We start from the raw sequence: 20,939 nt of genomic DNA, 5'->3' as shown, positions 1-20,939 counted from the left end.
CCGAGCTTCTGCAGATAGGTAAGTAATCTCGTTTTCTTGGGCACGTAGCCTTTTTTCTATTTTGACATTGACAAGCGTGAGCTGTTAAGCACACCGTTCACTTTCTTCAAGCAAACCGTGTGCTCCTGAGCGAAAGTGCGCGATACTAACGCTCGCTGCCGCTGTCACTTCGTTTGAAACAATAGTAGGGGAAGAGGCAGCGGCGCCCCACGTGCGTAAAATTGCGTTGCTTCATTTGTTCCTGCCTAATGACCTTTCCTTAATTCGTATGAGAGAACACAATTGGAACATAAGGATCAGCTTCTCTGTGCAGTGATAATTTTGTACAGTGGCCACGCCATCTTTCATAGGGGCTCACGTGGGCTATCTATGCGCTTGTTATCGCGCTCCGATACGTGACAGACGCGCTGCCTTTCAAGGTATTTAGGCAGACACTACGAGCTTAGGAGAACCGCGACAAATAATTGTGCAGCAGGTGTGCAGCTGTGCTACGTTTGTACCACACTCGTACGGGAAGGCGGTGTTGCACGTCACGCTTACGAATTTCGTAACTATGGCGGCCGCCGTGGCAATTTGGGGCTCGAGGTCGTCGATACGATCCCTGCAGCTGCCGCATTCCAAAGAGCGGAATGCAAAAACGCTCGTGCATTGTGCATTGTATGCACGTAAAGATTTCCAGGAAGTCAAAATTAATACCGAGTCTCCAACTACGACCTGCCTCGTAATCAGATCGTTGGTTTCGTACGTAAGACATCATAATGATTTTTTTTAATCCGTAGTGGCTCATCGTATACCGTACGGTTAGTGTGATCACCTTTTGTGCCGTAGCGGTTAAGCGCGCCTCGATTTAGGTTGCGCCTAATGGTGCGGCGCACCGCAAAATATATTTCGCCTCTTTGGGATTTGCGGAGAACGGCCAACCGACAAGTCGCAGCTTCCGCACGGTGACTGTTCACAGATACACAGCGCAAATGAACAGAGGTGTGGTGACGACGTCGGCAAAGAACACAGCCGCCGACGGGCTCGCCTTATGGCCTTTTACTGCCAAAACTACCGCAGTAAGCATCTTTACCTAGCGCGGCGCGTTTCTGTTGAAGGCGTACTCTACAATTTTAATTGGCGATAACAGAAACATGCCACCGTTCTCTGCTGCCTCTTTGAGTTGGACCGATCCGAATGTGCGTTGCTTGCAGAAGCGAAAGGAGCGCCACTCGGCGCGGTGTCGCCTCGAGCACCGTTTGCGCGGTGAAGAATGACGCGTGCATGAAGCTGGCTCACTGCGCAGACGCTACCGCGCAAAACGCGCAAGGGCGTGTACGCGACGTTCTGCAAACAAAATCGCGTGGAATGATCGGAGACACGCCAGAGCGGCTAGTTTCAAAGGAGCAGTGCATGTTCTCAATCGTACAGGCACGCTCACGCTAGCATCGCTCTCGGCGTATCTTTAGGCCATTCCTGCTGCTGGACTTCTACCCAAAGATTCGATATCTGCTTGGTGTTGGCTATGCACTGTCGCGTGGTCTTTGGTTCTGCGAGAGAGCCGGGAATATTTCTCCCCGCTGTGAAACATCGCTGTGCGTGTCTTAGCTAACATTTACCTTAGTGACCCACTTCCTTTTCTAGACAGCACTCGTAAAGAGTCGCAAATTTTTGCTTGCCAGTATAGTGTGTACTTCTATTTTGTGCGTAGTTATGTGCAGTGTGTGGCAGATTTTGAATCCGCGCAATCTCATTTTCTGGCCGCATTCCCTTCTCGCAGGTTACACATGCAGCAAATGCCCAGATGCTAAAGTGTTGTGCGTCAAGAGCATCTTGGCGTCGTGCAAGAGACACCCGTTCATATGTGGCTGATTCACAAGCCAACTCGCATCTCTGTTGCCACTCTCCATCAAGTGGGATTTCTATTTTTTGTGCTGCTCTGTGGTGCACTAGCTGCCGCATGGACGCTATGAGGGCTTACTTTTGATTTGCTCTGGCTTTTAGTAGTGAAGGACAGGCTACCTTTTGAGGGAGGTATTTCCTTTTGCTTGCGAAAATGTTTACCAGCCTAACCAAGTGATACGTGCGTACTGGAAACAGCAACGCGAACAGAGGCTGACGATGGACGACGAAATAGGTAGGAGCACACACGCGCGCAAGTTCAACTAAGTTTCTTTTTGAAGACAGGGGTATTAAAGACGCTGGTCAACTTGACAAAGGTAAAGAGCCGTGCATGCGTGGCAGAAACAGCCACGAGCGACAAGAAAAAAAATTATGAAAAAGTCATGTCATGTAGAATAAACATGAGTGAAAAACGAGAACTATTGGACAAATCTTTTGAAAAAGCGAAATATTTGTTTGATGAGTGATACTACCCGACGAGAAATACTCTTGAGAACTGCAAGTCTTTCCCACTAAGGGCAACAGATAACTTGGTTATGCATTTGTTTCGTTTGCGATCAATAAATATTGCTTCTGGAACTCCTCTAATGTTGAAGTATAGAGCAGAAAGAACGGTTGTTTCATCACAAAGACCAGAACACAAGAGAACTTATGGAAGAATTATTTATTTATCACGAAGAAAAATTCATAAGCAAGATTTCAGTGACCCTTAGTGGGAAAGAGTTGCTGCAGTATTTCACGTTAATATCACTTACAGGACAAACCTTTCACTTTTCATGTGTTTTTTTTTTGTTTTTGACGCACATGTTTGTCCTACAGGACATGTCTTTCGGTCCTTTTTTGTTCTGCCGGGCTGTTTCTGCTGCACATCCATGGCTTTTTCTTTGTGAAGTTGGCCAGTGTGTTTAAAATCTTTGCTTCACGAATAAACTTCTAGTTGAGTCAGCGTTCATGTGTGTTCCTACCATAATTCATCTTTCTCGTCTCTGTTTGGGTGGTTGTCAAATAACAATGCACACCGAATTGGCGAAGTGTCCATAGAATGCATACATGAAATATTTGCGCCGTTTATTTCAGGAAGAACGCTATAGGGACTTCTTTCTTTTTAACACTGATGTACATTTTTCTAGTTCAACTTCAAGGAGTCTCCTGAGTGAGCCAATAAGAGTGATGGTAACTTCATTTGTGTGAGATTTATGAATTTCATCCATTCAAGGCATGACATGTCACAAGCCTGTAGGTATGCAAGTATTCGTACTTTTTAAACATGCTGAGCTCTAGTTTTCGGTTCTCATGACGCTGTTTTGTACTGTGCTGCATTCTCCAGGCGCAGGAACCTTCTTTTATGCCGGCAGTGCATGGGCTCTTTTTGTATATATTGGAGGAAAAATTGTCTTGACCTTAAATATGCATGTATATCACTTGTAATTTCTTTTTCAACACAGGTGCTGTATCTCCCTCCGTCTTTATTACTGCTTTGTCCCAATTTTTTTGCAACTTTTATGTATTTTATGCAATAAAATTCTGGTAGCATTTTAATAACATTTTACCTGCGCAATTGAGGTGATTGGTTTTTCGTATACGCATTTATTTGCGTTTTTCACTGTCTCACCAATCTGGCTGTCCAGTCATGGAAACCTTTTCCCATCCTTTATGACGATTTCTGGGGTACTTATATTGCAAGTGCAGGTGACCATATATATGGCTCTTTTGAATTGTGTTAGCCGTGTGTAACTACCAATTTTCTGTGCTAAATAATTGTTTTCTCTTATCGTTCAAGGTATTAGCCTTGCCTTATCTCTTTATTGACTGAGGCACCACTTCGTTGCTGGCTATAGTGAAAAAGGCTCCAAAAAGTGTTCTAGTTAGCTTTGTGCAAGTCCAGAAAAATTAACTCAAAATGAGCTCACTAAATTGAGGAAATACCACCAACAAACTCTTCTGTACCTCAACTTAAAATATACAAATGGTGTACTGTTCTTGCAAGCCTGGCTCGTCAGAAACATGATTCAGGTGTTCACCATGCTAGACAACTTTCTAAATGATGTCCCATCAATTAATAGTTAATTTGAGTAATGTTATTTATAAAATAATTGGGCAACCAGAAAATATATTGATATATTGTCACGTGGTCGTGACGTCAAAGAACACAGTAGGAATACTGCGAAAGGCAAAAACTAGCTTTTATTGGGCGAACCTGTGCCCACAAAACAGGCTACACTTAAAGCACAACGAGAGCGGGGAACACAGTCGGCGATCGTCGTAAATCTGATCAGCGGGTCAAGCGCGTCGGCTTTTATAGAGCAGTCGTCGAATGTTCCAGACTAATCGTTCGGACCCGCGTGCCTTCCACAAAGTTCTACACCATGCGCGTTACGCGATGAAATCAGATAACACAAGGTTCGGCGACAGCAGACAGCCGGGTAGAAGCATCGATAACTTTCCAGAAACGTCGGATACATGCAGGCGCGTCCCTCGCTTTGCGATTACAGTTGTTAAGCGGCGAAACGTGGTCGCCCGATAAAGATAAGTACACGTGTCAATACCCCCCTCTTAAAAAGCATCGACCCGATGCTGCAAACAAACGGAGGTAATAAACAAAAGCACTCGTAGCAAAGAAAATAAAAATGGCGAAGTTCGTCAGCGTCCGTAAAAGGGTTTAAGGCGCACCACGTGGACCACTTCAGATCGTGCGCGGCGCCGCTGTGAATGCGAAATGCCGTCTGGCACGACCTCATAGTCCAGAGCGCCAATACGTCGGATGACCTTGTAGGGTTCGAAATAGCGTCGGAGTAGTTTCTCACTGAGTCCTCGTCGGCGCATCGGGGTCCACACCCATACACGGTCGCGAGGTTGGTACTCGACGAAGCGTCGTCGGAGGTTGTAGTGTCGGCTGTCGGTCCTCTGCTGGCTCTTGATTCGCAGGCGGGTGAGCTGTCGGGCTTCTTCGGCGCGCTGGAGATAGCTAGCGACGCCAACATTCTCTTCGTCAGTTACGTGCGGCAGCATGGCGTCAAGCGTCGTCGTCGGGTTCCTGCCGTAAACCAGCTTAAACGGCGTGATCTGTGTTGTTTCTTGCACCGCCGTGTTGTACGCAAAGTTACGTACGGCGGGACAGCGTCCCACGTCTTGTGTTCGACGTCGACGTACATTGCTAGCATGTCGGCGAGGGTCTTGTTCAGGCGCTCCGTGAGACCATTCCTCTGCGGATGGTAGGCAGTTGTCCTCCTGTGGCTTGTCTGGCTGTACTGCACAATGGCTTGGGTGAGCTCTGCTGTAAAAGCCGTTCCTCTGTCGGTGATGAGGACTTCTGGGGCACCATGTCGCAGCAGGATGTTCTCCACGAAAAATTTCACCACTTCGGCTGCGCTGCCTTTTGGTAGAGCTTTAGTTTCAGCAAAACGGGTGAGATAGTCCGTCGCCACGACGATCCACTTATTCCCCGATGTTGATATCGGAAACGGCCCCAACAAATCCATCACAATCTGCTGGAATGGTCGGCGAGGGGGTTCGATCGGCTGTAGCAATCCTGCTGGCCTTTTCGGTGGTGTCTTGCGTCGTTGACAGTCTCGGCATGTCTTGACGTAACGGGCGACGTCGGCGGTCAGACGCGGCCAGTAATACCTTTCCTGTTTTCTCGACAGCGCCCGGGAGAATCCGAGGTGCCCAGCGGTTGGATCGTCGTGTAGGGCGTGCAGTATTTCTGCACGCAACGCTGACGGTACAACAAGAAGGTAGCTGGCGCGGACTGGTGAGAAGTTCTTCTTCACGAGCAGGTTGTTTTGTAGCATGAACGAAGACAACGCGCGCTTAAATGCCCTAGGGACAACGTCGGTGTTCCCTTCCAAATACTCGACGAGGCCTTTTAGCTCCGGGTCGGCTCGTTGCTGTTTAGTGAAGTCTTCCGCGCTTATTATCCCAAGGAAGGCGTCGTCGTCCTCGTCGTCTTGCGGCGGGGGATCGATGGGGGCGCGCGATAAGCAGTCGGCGTCGGAGTGTTTTCTGCCGGACTTGTATATTACCGTGACGTCATATTCTTGTAGTCTGAGGCTCCATCGCGCCAGCCGTCCTGAAGGGTCCTTTAAGTTAGCTAGCCAACACAATGCGTGATGGTCACTGACGACTTTGAATGGCCTGCCATAGGGGTAAGGGCGGAATTTAGCTGTAGCCCTAATGATGGCGAGGCATTCCTTTTCAGCCGTAGAATAGTTGCTTTCCGCTTTTGACAGCGACCGGCTAGCATACGATATCACCCTTTCAAGTCCCTCTTTCCTCTGGACTAGGACGGCACCGAGGCCTAGGCTACTGGCGTCAGTGTGGATTTCGGTATCGGCGTCCTCGTCGAAGTGTGCAAGTACCGGCGGCGACTGTATGCGTCGTTTGAGTTCTTGAAATGCCTTGGCCTGCGGCGTTTCCCACTTGAACGCGACATCCCATTTCGCTAGATGTGTTAGCGGCTCCGCGATGCGTGAAAAGTCCTTGACAAAGCGCCTATAGTAGGCACACATGCCAAGGAATCTGCGCACTGCCTGTTTGTCGGTTGGCTGCGGGAACTTTGCGATGGCAGCTATCTTCTGTGGTTCGGGGCGTACTCCTGATTTGCTGATCACGTGGCCTAGGAACAAAAGCTCACCGTAAGCGAAACGGCACTTTTCCGGCTTCAGAGTGAGCCCTGATGACTTGATGGCTTCTAACACTGTCGCAAGCCGCCTAAGGTGCTCGTCGAAATTTCCGGCGAACACAACAACGTCATCCAAGTAAACAATGCACGTCTGCCACTTCAGTCCGGCTAACACCGTGTCCATGACGCGCTGAAACGTTGCAGGCGCCGAGCAAAGTTCGAATGGCATGACCTTGAACTCGTAGAGGCCGTCTGGCGTGATGAAGGCAGTCTTTTCGCGATCTCTCTTGTCGACCTCTATTTGCCAGTAGCCAGACTTGAGGTCCATCGACGAGAAGTATTTAGCGTTCCAGAGCCGATCCAATGCGTCGTCTATCCGTGGAAGGGGGTATACATCCTTCTTTGTGATCTTGTTCAGTCGACGATAATCGACGCAGAAGCGTAGGGTTCCGTCCTTTTTCTTTACCAGGACTACAGGAGAGGCCCACGGGCTTTTCGACGGCTGGATGATGTCGTCGCGCAGCATTTCGTCGACTTGTTGCCTAATAGTTTCACGTTCTCGCGTCGAAACTCGGTAAGGGCTCTGGCGGAGTGGTCGAGTGCTCTCTTCGGTTATTATGCGATGCTTTGCAACTGGTGTTTGTCGAATCCTCGATGACGTCGAAAAGCAGTCTTTGTATCGTCGGAGAAGACTTCTGATCTGTTGCTGCTTACTCGTAGGAAGACTTGGATTCACGTCGAAGTCTGGTTCGGGGACAATTCTCATCGGGGTAGATGCGGCTGAATCCGAGAGGTCAAAGGCATTGCTGGTTTCCACAATTTCCTCGATGTATGCGATTGTCGTGCCCTTGTTGATGTGCTTGAACTCTTGGCTGAAGTTGGTTAGCATAACTTCCACTTGCCCTCCGTGGAGTCGAGCGAGTGGACTCTTGCAACGCAAATTCCACGGTCGAGCAGTAGATGTTGGTCGCCCTCGATGACGCCTTCTACGTCAGCGGGTGTTTCAGTGCCGACGGAAATAATAATGCTGGAGCGCGGCGGGATGCTCACTTGATCTTCAAGCACACTCAAGGCGTGGTGACTACGACAGCTCTCCGGCGGTATCGCTTGATCTTGTGACAGCGTTATCGATTTCGACTTCAGGTCGATGATTGCGCCATGTTGATTCAGGAAGTCCATGCCGAGAATGACGTCCGTGAACACTGTTGGAGGACAACGAAGGTGGCAGGGTAAGTCCGGTCATGAACGGTAATTCTTGCTGTGCAGATTCCAGTCGCCGTAATCAGGTATCCTCCAGCGGTCCGAATTTGGGGGCCCTCCCATGCAGTCTTAACCTTCTTCAACTGGGCGGCGATGTGTCCACTCATTACGGAGCAATCGGCCCCGGTGTCGACTAAGGCAGTGACTGCGTGGCCGTCGAGAAGTACGTCGAGGTCGGTGGTTCTTTGTCTGGCGTTGCAGTTGGGTCTTGGCGTCGAATCACGGCTGCGTCGCGTTGAACTGAAGCTGGAACGTCGCGTTGTCAAGTCATCTTTCATTGGTGTAGTCTTGGCTTCCTGATTTCGTCGGGACGGCGGCGTGTCGTTATGTGGTCGAGGTAGTTTCTTCGGTGTCTTCGTCGGCGGCGGAGGATCTTCGTCAGTTCGACGAACAGCAACCGCACCTCCATCGGTTGCTGCTTTTAGTTTTCTGGGTATGGGCTCGCTGACCGGCCTCGGGCTGGGCCAGTGTATGGTCGGGGCTGCGGCGACAGGTAGCGGCCTGGTGATGGCGAACGCGACGGTCGTCGAGAGCTCCACTGAGAAGCGGCGAGGTAATGCCGATATCGCGGGGGCGTTCACCTTGCTGCGGGCGCGGAGCGTTCACGGCGAAACCTCGCAGTCCCATCTCCCGGTATGGACATCGTCGGTAAACGTGACCCACTTCTCCGCAGTGGTAGCCGAGCGGGCGCTGGTCAGGAGCGCGCCAAATGTCCGTCTTCCTCGCGTAGGTGCGCTGGGCGAAGGGTGGTCGTGCTGGCGGTGGCGGCGGCGAACGACGGAACTGCGGCGTGACAGCGCCCTGGCGCGGTCGCGGAGGGGGACCTTGACGGCGTGCGACGGCGGCGTAGGTCGTCGCTTGCGGCTCAGGCTGGGGCGATTCAGGGGCTACTCCAAGTTGTTGTTGGAGCTCCTCACGCACGGCGTCGGCAATCGAAGCCAATTGAGGCTATGATGGTGGGAACAGCTTTTGTAGCTCCTCCCACACGACCGCTCGGATAGTCTCGCACACGTCGTCGGTGGCCAGTGATTGAACTCCGGCGTAGTTTGCCGAGTTCGTGCGGTGGTCGAATTGCCGGTTTCGCATCTCGAGTGTCTTCTCGATGCTGGTGGCTTCGCGAAGAAACTCGTCGACGGTCTTCGGTGGGCTTCGTACCATTCCTGCAAAAAGTTCTTCCTTCACACCACGCATCAGCAGGCGGACTTTCTTCTCCTTGGGCATTTCAGGGTCGGCGTGGCGGAAGAGACGGCTCATTTCTTGCTTGTAGATCGCGGTCGTCTCATTAGGTAGCTGCACCCGGGTTTCTAATAGCGCTTGGGCTCGTTCTCGGCGTACGACCCTTGCGAATGTCTGCAGGAAGCCGCTTCGGAAAAGTTCCCAGGTCGTTAAGGTGGCTTCTCGGTTCTCGAACCACGTCTTGGCTGCGTCTTCCAAAGCGAAGAAGACATATCGCAGTTTGTCGTCGCTGTTCCAGTTGTTAAATGTAGCGACTCTCTCGTACGTCTCAAGCCAGGTTTCCGGGTCCTCGAATGTTGAACCGCGGAACGTGGGGGGCTCCCTGGGCTGCTGCAGCACGACGGGGGATGCTGGGGCTGCCATTGGGGTGGACTTGGTGGCAATCTTCCTGCTCGTCTCAGGTAGAAGTCCGTGCTCTGGGGGCAGTCCTTGCAGTCGGCGGCTAGCACGCTGGTCTTGGACGACGTTGGTTTTGTTCTCGGGCTTCGGGCTTGGATCGCGGCTTTGCGGGGGCGTTCGGTACATGAACGCACAAGCACCTCCACCAGATGTCACGTGGTCGTGACGTCAAAGAACACAGTAGGAGTACTGTGAAAGGCAAAAACTAGCTTTTATTGGGCGAACCTGTGCCCACAAAACAGGCTACACTTAAAGCACAACGAGAGCGGCGAACACAGTCGGCGATCGTCGTAAATCTGATCAGCGGGTCAAGCAGGTCAAGCGCGTCGGCTTTTATAGAGCAGTCGAATGTTCCAGACTAATCGTTCATACCCGCGTGTCTTCCACAAAGTTCTACACCATTCGCGTTACGCGATGAAATCAGATAACACAATGTTCGGCGACAGCAGACAGCCGGGTAGAAGCATCAATAACTTTCCAGAAACGTCGGATGCATGCAGGCGCGTCCCTCGTTTTGCGATTACAGTTGTTAAGCGGCGAAACGTGGTCGCCTGATAAAGATAAGTACACGTGTCAATATACATCTCGAAGACAAAAAGCTCAGACAAGTCTACTTTGGTATTTCATTCAATTTTAATCGCGGTGAAAGACGTGTGCTAAAGCTTGTATATATTTACGTGAAGTCATTTGTTTCACGTCTGTCATTTCGCCTTCTCACAATCCGCCGTAACTGTTCCTGTGATGGGTTAGTGTGTGAAACATTTTAATGTAACGTATTCAGATATCTTGTGTGTGTTCACACGCAAGCAGCTTCATGTGTTCAAAGTTGGTTGTTAAAAGGGTATGCTTAAACCCTGCCTTTTGAGTGGCTTTGTCTGCTAGTCATAAACTTAAGTCGCAAGGGAAGACCACAATGATCGTTTTGATTTAATTCATATGTATAAGTTTTTTCAGATGTATTTACAATGTTAAGAGTGCTGTAGGTACTAGCCTATGTCTCCAGGTTCGATGTAGTGGTGCCTTATGTACTGTAATGTTTCATGGTCATGCATCTTTAGTGTAAATAAAGGTACTTCAAATTGATCAGTCTCCTTTGCTTTTGTTTGGGAAAGTTATGAACAAGCACCGGGGCATGCAAATGTGAATAGCAAAGCAATTGCAATATATGAATAAAAATCCACTAGCCCAAAGAAATGTCAATCATATTTCAATGGCCACTTCTGAAATCTCAATGCCATCTCAACTGGGCCACAACGTACTTTTCAGTGCTGTGACAACAGTAACTCAACAACAGGTCAACAGAACTACCACAACGTCAGTTCAATGCATTATCCATGGTAACCCAACAACCATTCAACAAAATGAACACAACGAGCAGTTTAAGCTCAATGTAATTTCAATGGTAACGTAACAATTATCCAACATTGAGATACCCAATGGTGTTCGAAATAAATAAATTTCAGTGGCCAATATTCAAAACCACTCAACAATCAGCCTAACAATTCTCCAACGAAATTTCCACAATTGCTCAATAACAAACTCAACATTGACCAATAATAATTCAATGCCTTTTCAATAATTTTTTTTGTACGGGTTGGTCCTGTACAGCTACATGGCTTTCGGATATTTTTTCAACTCAGGGTAATGTTAGCTGCGACACCCTGTATAGAGTGTACATATTTGCGTCCAATGTGTACACAAATAGCGCGGGAGCGCTTCCATCATTTTTGAAAACAATACTTTCGGACTGCGAGGCTTGATTCGGCCAGATCCATTTTCAGATGTTAGATCGCTTTCTACATTTCTAAATTCACAGATGCCCAGTTGCGATGTTTTATCGGAGTTTATTTGTGCATGCCCACGTCAAAGTTTTGAATTTTGAAAGCGGTGTGATTTTTTTTATCTTCCCAGGAGGATGCGGTGCGGCTTATCAGCATGGTGACACCACCCATGAATATGTTTGCTCTCGCAATAAGCTTTCGAATCGACATTTTTCCAAAGGTTCAACTCTCTCAAATTCGCCAGAAGACAACTACGCCGGGCCTGGAACGCGTGGGAGCCAGCAGCAATCACATAATTCAAGACTTTAATCATGTAAGTAAACAAAAAGTGCATTGCTAGGCTACAATTCTGAACTGCAAATGAAAAAATAATTCATTTATTCCAGTGTACAATGCGTGTGTCCTCTGTAATATCGTGCCGTACTTTCTGTCTAAACATCAATCTTCTAGTTCTTTATATCTTGCAACTGGCCATCAATGGCAAAGACTGCGTCGATAACTCGCAGCCCACTCTACTGACATTTTCCCCCTTCCCTTCGCCAGCGATGGCACCTGTTAATGCACGGCCGCCGCCGATGTGCTGAGCTAGTGATGGGCTAAGGATGCCAAGGTGGAAACGCGCGTATTCCAAGAAGGACATTTTAATTACAGTTTGGTCCTGCGACTTCCCTCGGTAAGGGAGAGGAAGGTGTTCAAAACAACCTGTCTTCTGTACACCCTCCTCGGCTAAATTTCCCTAAACTGTGCCTAGCACAGCTTGGCTTGACACAGTGTTTGGTACTCAGGCGCGCTGCCTCTGCTCGTTTATTTTGTTCTCGTTTGCCATTCGCCCGGCTGGGCTGTTTTTTCTTGTTTGTGCTCCTTTACGAGAGCGTGCTTTCCCCCTTTTTTGAGACAGCTGGCGAAACTCGAGCCCGTACTTCGAGTTCTAGCGAAAAAGGTAGATTGCGGGGCACGTTCTTTTGGCGTTTTCGCTTATCCGATGAGCCGACCTCTAAACTTTGAAGGAAGAACGTGAAATTTTTGCCGGTCATTCTTAAGACACTATAGGCAGCATTTTTTCTCATTCGCAGTTTCGCGCACCAATACGAAAGTAGTGTCGCCAACACGCCAATGAGACAAGCGACGCTGTGTTTACCGGAGAACTGTAGCGCTGAAACGAACGTTGGAAAACACTTGTTCTAGTTTGTTGATGCGCTCGCAAGTGTGTAGGCTGGACAGGCTCAGGCTGCAGATCGGTAGTTGATTTCGCTTTATTGCGGCAGCATTATGAATGTGAAACTACAAAAAAGCGTATGCCTCTGGTTTGGCATGCCGGTCACGTTGTTATATATATATCCGGTACCAGTACCAGTATCAACACTGGTACCACGTACTGTCAATATCGCACCTGAGTTCAACCTAATTTGTAGCTGTCACTTGACTGCTGCACTGTCGTAGCGCATACACATTGAGTCTACACTCAAAAGCAGGTGTAAACATGTGCTTACATTCCTCATACACTCTGTGTTGTTAACCAAGACACGACACTCATTACGTGTGCCACCATCATGCAATGAAAATGCGAATACGCATCTTTTATATAGAGCTTTTACCAATCATATTTATTTAAATATTTATTTATTAATATGAAAGAACTGAATCCTGGTAAAATTAACAGGTCTGTTCGTAACAAAACAGTTCTCATCGTGTTAAAGGATTTCACTTAATACGAATAGCAGCAATATGCTATCACTGCAAATTAGAACAAAAACTTCCAGCCTAAGAAGTTTTTCACAAGCTCTACAGCACCTCATACGAGTGAATTAGTTCAAACACGATTCGCAAAGAAGGCGTGCCTTTTTTGTAACTCGGTGCATAGAGCTGGAACATCTCGCATATGACTTTTGTTTTCATGGTACGTTTCGTTGCAGAAAATTCACTAGAACATATCGCCCTGTGGCAGTGCAGAACAACACTTCATATCATCTAATAGTTAACAGGAACTTGGGGCGCTATAACGCAAAACTATTCCAAACTTTTCTATTCAATTCTGCAATCAGCCATCCCCGATTGGTCAAAAACATTTTGGACCACCCCACTTAACCTGTCTGTCAAGTGACGTCATGAAAACCGTGATAGGTCCCCTTCTGATACGATGTGTTTACACTGATTATGTATGATTTTATCGAACAAAGGGAAACTAGTTCTTTCTGATTCGACCCCTCTTCGCCATTAGCCCTCCGTCTTTGGTCAAAAGTTTTCGGTCTGCACCCACTTCACCCGCCTGTCACGCGACGTCACAAAATCTCAAAAACTCACCGCGTCAAAGTGACGTGTATGCGATAAAGATGCATTAATATACCGAAGAAAACTGACGTTTCTTCGGAATAGCCGCAGGCTGCCCCATTCTGAAAGGAATCAAAGATGGATGCCACCGATCGCTCAGGTACTGGCGACGCGCACCTGCTGGAGAACATGGGCTTAATTGCGTAGAACAAAACTTTTTGCGTGGCTGTGTAACATTTTCCAGCACTCTCCACACGTTTACCACCTCGTTCTGCCAACTCTTTCTTTGCTGAGCATCCGTTTCAGCGTCATTCTTAAGCTTCCATTGCATGCCGCCGCGATTTTCGATAAGCCACCGCAAGCTAAGAGTTAGGAAAAATGGACAAACCGCAGACGCCGGCACCATCATCTTGATCGAGTTATCGAGTTTCAGTGCAGTTGCTCGGCCCCATTGAACTCCAGCGCGCTCCTCGTCTCTGGCCAGTCAATTAGATAAGACAAGCCGCTCAGTCTAGGCCATATTATTTGTTTTTCAAGCAAAGAAAAGTGACCTATGAACGAGGAGAGCGTTTGATTGGTCTTTCTAGACCACCCTTCGGGACAACGCCCGATGCTTGCGGCGGCAGTTACGCAAATTTGATTTCGGACATTGGAATAAAAACATATTGGAATAATTTTAAGCTATAGGGCCCTTGGACAGCGTGATCTGCCGAAATCGTGAATCTTCTTTCGTTTCAATACTGCCAAAGTAAACCCTCTAGGCACAAAAATACACACTCGTGGCTTTGCGAAAACGGTAAATCACATGGTCATTCAGAGCAATCAGCACAGCTTTTGAAGTGCTGCGTAATTCGCTCAAAAAGTTGTCCACGCACGTTACAAAGACGAAAGCCCTGAAATAAGTGGTGCAAATGGACGCTACGCATGATATGCTCCTTCAAACATCTCGGTTTTAGAGAATAAGAATTACATTTGTTGCTTCTGCCTTCGCAGGTCTGCTATACCGGTGTGTACAAAAGCGACATGAACGGGGTAAACTTCAAGTACTTTCCCGACGGCTGTTGCACTTTCGCCAAATTCAACGATCAATTCTATAGCGGAGTTGCTTCTTTTGAAACGGCTCAGTCTATACAGGATAAGGTACGTTATAGCGTAAAAGAATTTTGTGCGCTCTTCATCTCTAATTTCACGAAATTCGTAAAAACATTGGTCTGCTCGATAGGAGGATGAAGGCTCTTCGACATTTGGGGGCGCTGGCGTTGTTGAGTAAGTGTTAGCGGGCAGAAGTACAAGTATCTCAGTTAGTCAAACATATGCCATGGCTGCTGACATTCGTCATTTAAATAGACTATAAAGGAGAAAAAAGACACAGCTACATAATGAAAGTTGTCGAACGGCCGTATGAAACTCTGGCACTATCCTGCATCAAAAATTATACCTGCGTCAAAATATTCTGCTAGTTTCCTTTATTTAGTGCTGACACAGGTGAAAGTGTATTGCAATAGCGCTGTAGAAATAATCGATATGTGAAAATATTCGTTAAAGTCGCAGTGATCATCGTGTTTCTAGCGCCTCTTCTGAGTTTATTCGCCGCAATTAAAATGATCTGTCATTCGCTCAAGGCTACGCCCCACGCGTGTGCTCTGGCCAAATTCAGCGATGCTAGATGGTCGTTGTTTTTGAGATATACATTTTTTTTCCATTCATGTCGAAGACATTACTTTTTTCTCATCTGAGGATTTTCGATGCTGATCTCGATGATGACGCTTTTGGTGATGCTCTTATTTTGATAGTGCTTTTGTTTTCATAATGCTAGTTGTAAGTATGCGCATTGTCACGTTAACACGTGCGCTTACGGTACGAATCCCGCATGCTCATATTTGTATCGGTCCTTATATAAGCAGCCCCTTGTCTGATAATAAACACACTTTGTTCCCTGCCTCCCTACCGTTCACACAAGCGAGCAAGAGTTCGGATATCGATCAGCCACTCGTTAAAAGATTCGCCCTCACGTTGTTATCGGGAGCCGAAACGAAACTCGTTGAACGTTAGATTCTTTGCTGGTTTGTAGTGGGCCTCGAATTTTCAAATGAGCTTATCGAGGTCTTGCTTTTCCTCCTCATTTGCGAATTTGATACTGGAGACCCGCTGCGAAGACGGGGCGCACGTTTGGCCGTCCGCTTGTGGAAGATCCGCTGCTTTTCTCTTATTTCCTGGAGGCGATTGCGAACGGCTTGTGGTATCACAGTCTGCGGTTCGAGGTGCTGGGGAAGAACCGGCAATTTGGTCCTTGTTTGGCGGTCCGTCAACCTTTGAAGAGGCGACTTCAGTTGCTCGTCTCCTGGCATGTTTCTCCACTCCATGACAGTGCGCATACTTACAGTAGTCAGGTGATTCACTCGTCCTGTGCACGTTAGTCTGATTAGGAATCAGAAACAGTAGTTTCCATCTCCAGTTCTTGAGTATTGTAGTGTCCCGCTCTTGAAGCTGTTGATTTATTACTTGGCAGTTCCGGTTCTCATTTCTGTCGCCACATTCCCACAAACATTTACCGGGAAAATAATACGTGAAAGAGTGCATGCATTTACGTCTGAATTTACGCTGCGAAAATCATTGGAAGCTTTACCTTTCATTATTATTTTACAGTCGGATCCACAGCACTTTTCTTGCAAGACACACAATAAAACACATGAAAATTTTCTCCTTCATGTGTTTCCTTGATGTTCAACTTTCTGTTTCCTAGATCAGCAATTTTCTAACACACTGAAATGTCCTAGTGGAAGGTAGGAGAGGATAAAATTGTACTCTACTTCGAGCGTTTCCTTAGATGGCCTAACTTGAGCTGGCGTCTTTAATCATATAAATAAACACGAGCCATCGCCGCAGATATGATCGAGGTGCTGGGTAGGCCATTACGAATCGATTCCGGAAGATCGCCGTCCACAAACGGCTGAAACGCAGCAGTACGAGGTTAGCCATGGCTACCGACTCGACGGCCTCGGACCGCTACCACAACAGGTGTGCTTAGATTGAGACACCCAGCAGCCTTCCGCATGGACGCTGGCACACCACTACCGGGAGCCGCATACATTCACTGAAAAGCCAGACGACCATGTGGACGAGTGGCTCAGCCACTATCAGCGTGTTAGCCAATATAAAGAACGGCTGGAATACTGCTACCCAGTTACCTTACGTTGGGTCGTCCGTTGATTTCACCGTGTTGTTTTGATTTGAGACCCACGAAGACACGTTGGATAGCTGGGAACGATTTGTGGAAGAAATTAGAAAGTGTTTGGAGGCCAAGCAACGAAGAAGAAATGCGCGTAATAGATGTCGCAGATTGTTCAGGTTACTGGCGAGACATGCAGAACATGCATTCAAAAGGAACTGAAGTTGCGCAAGTATGTGGACGTCCTCATGGCGGAAGAGGACAAAGTGGACCGCATTCTTTAAGGTAGCGCCGAGCAGGTTTATCACTCCCTCATCGGGAATGAGAATCCGGAGTGCGTAGCTGATGTTATTAATTACTGTGGAACTTCCGAAACTGTGAAAACACGTCGCATCACATCTAAGTTCGGTTGACTAGCCAACGCCGCCAGGGGGTGGCTACCATCGACGTGAGACAAGATTCGCTGCCTTGCCACTTTTCATGAATCATCCATTCAATCTTGCACAGGGCACTTGGGCGGCATGCTGCCCTCCCCATACAAAGTAGATACAGGCCATGTTAACCGGTGTCTACAACTATCAATGCCAAGAGATTCGATGATTACGACCGTCCTAAACTGCTACCGCGGCTCAGGCACCCCGTTTTCCCCGATGTTCCTTACGTCGACCCATCTGTTGCTCCCCCCCAGAGGCAACTTTATCCGACCACCTCTCTTAGCCGAGCAGTGGGAAGAGTGCGTCGACAACCCTCAGAACGCCGCAAATTTTACCACTCCACGTGTACAAAAAGTATCAATGTACACTTCCACTGCGGCATTCCTGGATAAATCGCTCGTTTCTTACCTACTGGACGACCACCACCTGCGACGCTTTTGCATCGACCAATAACATGTCCACCGCGCAGCCAACGACCCCACTACACCAAGTGGCCTTGGACACCCACTTCTTTGCAGAGGATGCCCTAGCAGAACCTGCGTAGCGATTCGCCCGCCTTTTCGTGAAGTTCAACGCCAGCTGCTACGCGCCAGCGACGATACCCTTCGTCACGGTCGCGACCACGGATCACATCCAAACTACTGGGAAACCAGCTGGAGTGAGCACTGGAGGTGAAGTCGCAGGAAATACCACATTGCACAAAAGTAAGCTACTACCAGCTTCAGTGCTTCAAGACAAGGTTCATGTGTTTGTCGGGGATGTTTTTGCGATGGCTTCGATAGATACAGGAGCAACTGCTTAGCTGATGAATTATGTTTCTAATGAACGATTTCGCTGCAATGTTATATTTGGTTGGAATAAACTTGCTACCTTTCGGGCTGTGAGCCGCGAGTCGTAACGCCCAGTTAGTGTGTACGGTGTCCGTCTGTTTCACTCGCAAGGCGTTAACGTCTAATAAGCAGTCTTTGCTCATTTACCGCACGATATAATCCTTGGGATTGATTTTATGCAGGAGTGTCGTGCCGCTGTCGACTGAGGAACAGGCGAGCGTCTCTTGTGCGCTTTTATTAAACAGCCGACTTGTCCCAGAGACAGGATGTCGTAGTTCAAGATGCCCTTCTACTGGCTTATAGTGCAGCTAGCGCGTCAGTTAATGCTTCTAAAACTTACGCGAAATCATTTGACGCCATGATTTAGTTCTTACCTTTGCCTTCGCCGAAGAAAAATATCCCCGTCTCGCAATGCGAAATTTCTCACACTGACGGAAGAGCTTAGCTATGGGTGCTAAACTGTTCATCCAAGTCCGTTGCACTACCGGAATGTAGGCGTCTTGTAGTTTCAAAATATAACAGCGTTTGCATGTGAACCTTATGCAACGTGATAACGTTGGAATCTACAGCTGTTTGCTCAACCGAATCTGAGTTGTTTAGCATAATCAACAAGGCTATTTCCTCGTAGAAGCGCCAAGACTTCGTTACGCAGCTGTCGAGACGCGCTAAATTTTCGATTTTGCTCAGAAGGCGCATAAAATCACGCATCGAATGCGCTCATTTGTCAAACGATCAACACCGGATGCATCCACCCTGTCTGACTGACGCCCTACCAAATTTCCTCGTCAGTGTGCAAAGTAATCTCACAGCAAACTAGCGATACGCAAATTGCAGAATTTATGCAAGTTATACAAGTCGTTGGGCTCCGCCTGTCATCCTGGTGAAGAAAAAATACGATTCTTGGAGATTCTGTCAGGGGGCGGTAACTCCCTATACCTCCATTGCGACGCCCGGTCGCATGCCGATACGCGGCAGCAGTGCCGCTTCCGCCACTGGCGGTTGCCGGATAGCTTACTGGAAATAATTCACAAACAATGCAGTGCTTCCATGATGTCACAGATGAGGCCAAAATGTAGAGGGTTACCGGCACGCGCGATTGGACAACTCGCGCCGACGCCACCAGCCGCGGGGCGTAGCCACGTTTTTTGTGACGTCACAATGACTACACGCTCCTGTCAATCATCGTGCAACCGAGCACGTCGTCTGCTAGCCGCCGAACCCGACGGGAGTTGTGAAGTTTGGAGCGATCATACGCTCGTTACTAGACCGGCTTCGCATGGCACGTGTGGTGGATTGGATTGGATCCAACCGTCGGCTGCGGAATGGCACGTTCGGATCCAATCCATAGTTTAATTCGAGAAAATGGCATGTGCTTTGGGAAATTAGGATGTTGCGCTGGCGTTGCTCGAGGAGGAAAGAGAGCGGGTGTAAGTGCGAAACTCGTTTGATGAATCGGCACAAAGCGAATTTCGGTGTCACATTCGTTTCTCGAAACAAATAGTGCGTTGGTTGCAGAGTGAAATTGACCCCATTATCGGTGCCAGCGTTCCACTGGCATGTTGGTGCTGCCTCTTGAAAAGTGCGCCACTGTTCCCATCGTTTCTTTGCTCTTTTTTTCTTCTCGTTGTGGGCCACACCACCTACGCACGACGCAGAGAAACTAATTGTTATATATTGCAGTAGTCACACGTAGTACTATTTAAAAGCGTGTTTGGGCTAGCGAAGGAAAAAATAAATTTTTTAGATGAAGATTTCATTCATTTGGAAGACGAGAAACATTTCGTTTTACAGTATACTGTTTGCAACCAGACGACAAACGAGGGAAATAAACTTTCTGGGAGTCACTATTTGCCGATTGGCTGCTCTCTCCGCCCCGTTCTCAGAAATTCTGCATGCGGCCACGTTGTGACGTTGCGGCAACCAAAAAGAACACCTATCGAACAAAGATCTCCGATCGCGCCCCACGTGACCAACCACGATCCGACTTTTGATATCGCTGAGGGAGTGGCAAGCGTGTGTGGGTGATTTCGAATGCCCGCGCTTCGCCCGATTTACCATTCAGAAAAAGAGAAATAAAGGACGTTAGAATGTCCGGCAGCCGCTTATAGCGCTCGCGTACCTTAAAACCGAAACTAGCACTCACCTTCCGGGGGTTGATTCTATTTTGAAGCTTCTCAACTTTATAACCAAGACAATGTGTAACCTCTTCATCGCATTGATGACGTCTTGGACTGCCCACATTCAGCGTCTTATTTTTGTACAGCGAATTTGCGATCTGGTCAGCGGCAAATTCAATGGATCCAACTGATAAAGAAAAGACGCATTTCGTTACACAAGATGGCTTGCTTGAATTTAATGGCATGCCGTTCAGCGTGTGCCAGCACAGCATTTGAAAGATATATATGCAAAAAGTACTTCGGGGCCTAAAATGGGACATTTGTCTATGCTACCTGGACGATGTGGTTATCTTTGGCCATACGATTCAGGAACTATTGCCTTGACGTTGCCCTAACCTGTCTGGTTAAAGGTGAGCTAGCATTGAACTCAAAGAAATGTCGTTTTGGAGAACTCGAAACACTGGTTCTTAGACAACTTCTGATGAAGGATGTGATTACATCAGACTCGCATTAAGTTGCCGCTGTCAGCAACTTCAATTAGCCGCGGTATCTCTCCGGAGCTGCGAAGTTTCCTGAGCCTTAGCTCGTACTTCCGGCGCTTTGTTCCCAATTTCGCTGAGAAGACATATTCACACGTGTACTTATTCCCTTCTCGTGGACTGCTTTCCAACCACTAATAACTTAAAGTTATCACTCAGCACAAGACGAGCCAGCATGATTGGAACTTACTGGAATGTTGCCGACGGTTCTATCCGTTGTGTTGTCACCGAAAGTTGTGTAATCTGATTGTATGCGCGACGCGAATTGTTTAGCACATTCTGGAAGACGCGCGGGCTCCAGGGATTACTCTAGAAACTTCAATCACTCATCTATAAAAGCCGACGCGATTGACCGGCAGATCCGATTTTCGACGATCGCCGACCGTGTTCGCCGCTATCGTTAC

At 48.0% G+C, this 20,939-nt stretch overlaps 1 protein-coding gene across 2 annotated transcripts in view; it reads left to right on the top strand.

Moving 5' to 3' along the window:
* LOC142578090 (uncharacterized) overlaps positions 1-20,939 on the top strand; it is an 80,634-nt gene that overhangs the window by 45,445 nt on the left and 14,250 nt on the right. Inside the window, exons 2-3 of one of the 2 annotated variants that reach the window (XM_075687507.1) lie at positions 11,309-11,491; positions 14,440-14,720. In XM_075687507.1, the coding sequence (XP_075543622.1) occupies positions 11,309-11,491; positions 14,440-14,676 (420 nt within the window). In that variant the 3' untranslated portion in view covers positions 14,677-14,720. Of the gene's footprint in view, positions 1-11,308; positions 11,492-14,439; positions 14,721-20,939 lie in introns of those variants that run through there. The other variant, XM_075687508.1, reaches the window with a different exon arrangement.

The sequence above is a fragment of the Dermacentor variabilis genome, chromosome 4 (assembly GCF_050947875.1).
Source record: "Dermacentor variabilis isolate Ectoservices chromosome 4, ASM5094787v1, whole genome shotgun sequence".
Classification (NCBI taxonomy): Eukaryota; Metazoa; Arthropoda; class Arachnida; order Ixodida; family Ixodidae; genus Dermacentor; species Dermacentor variabilis.
The sequence above is the reverse complement of the archived record's forward strand: the minus strand, read 5'-3'. Positions and strand labels throughout refer to the sequence as shown.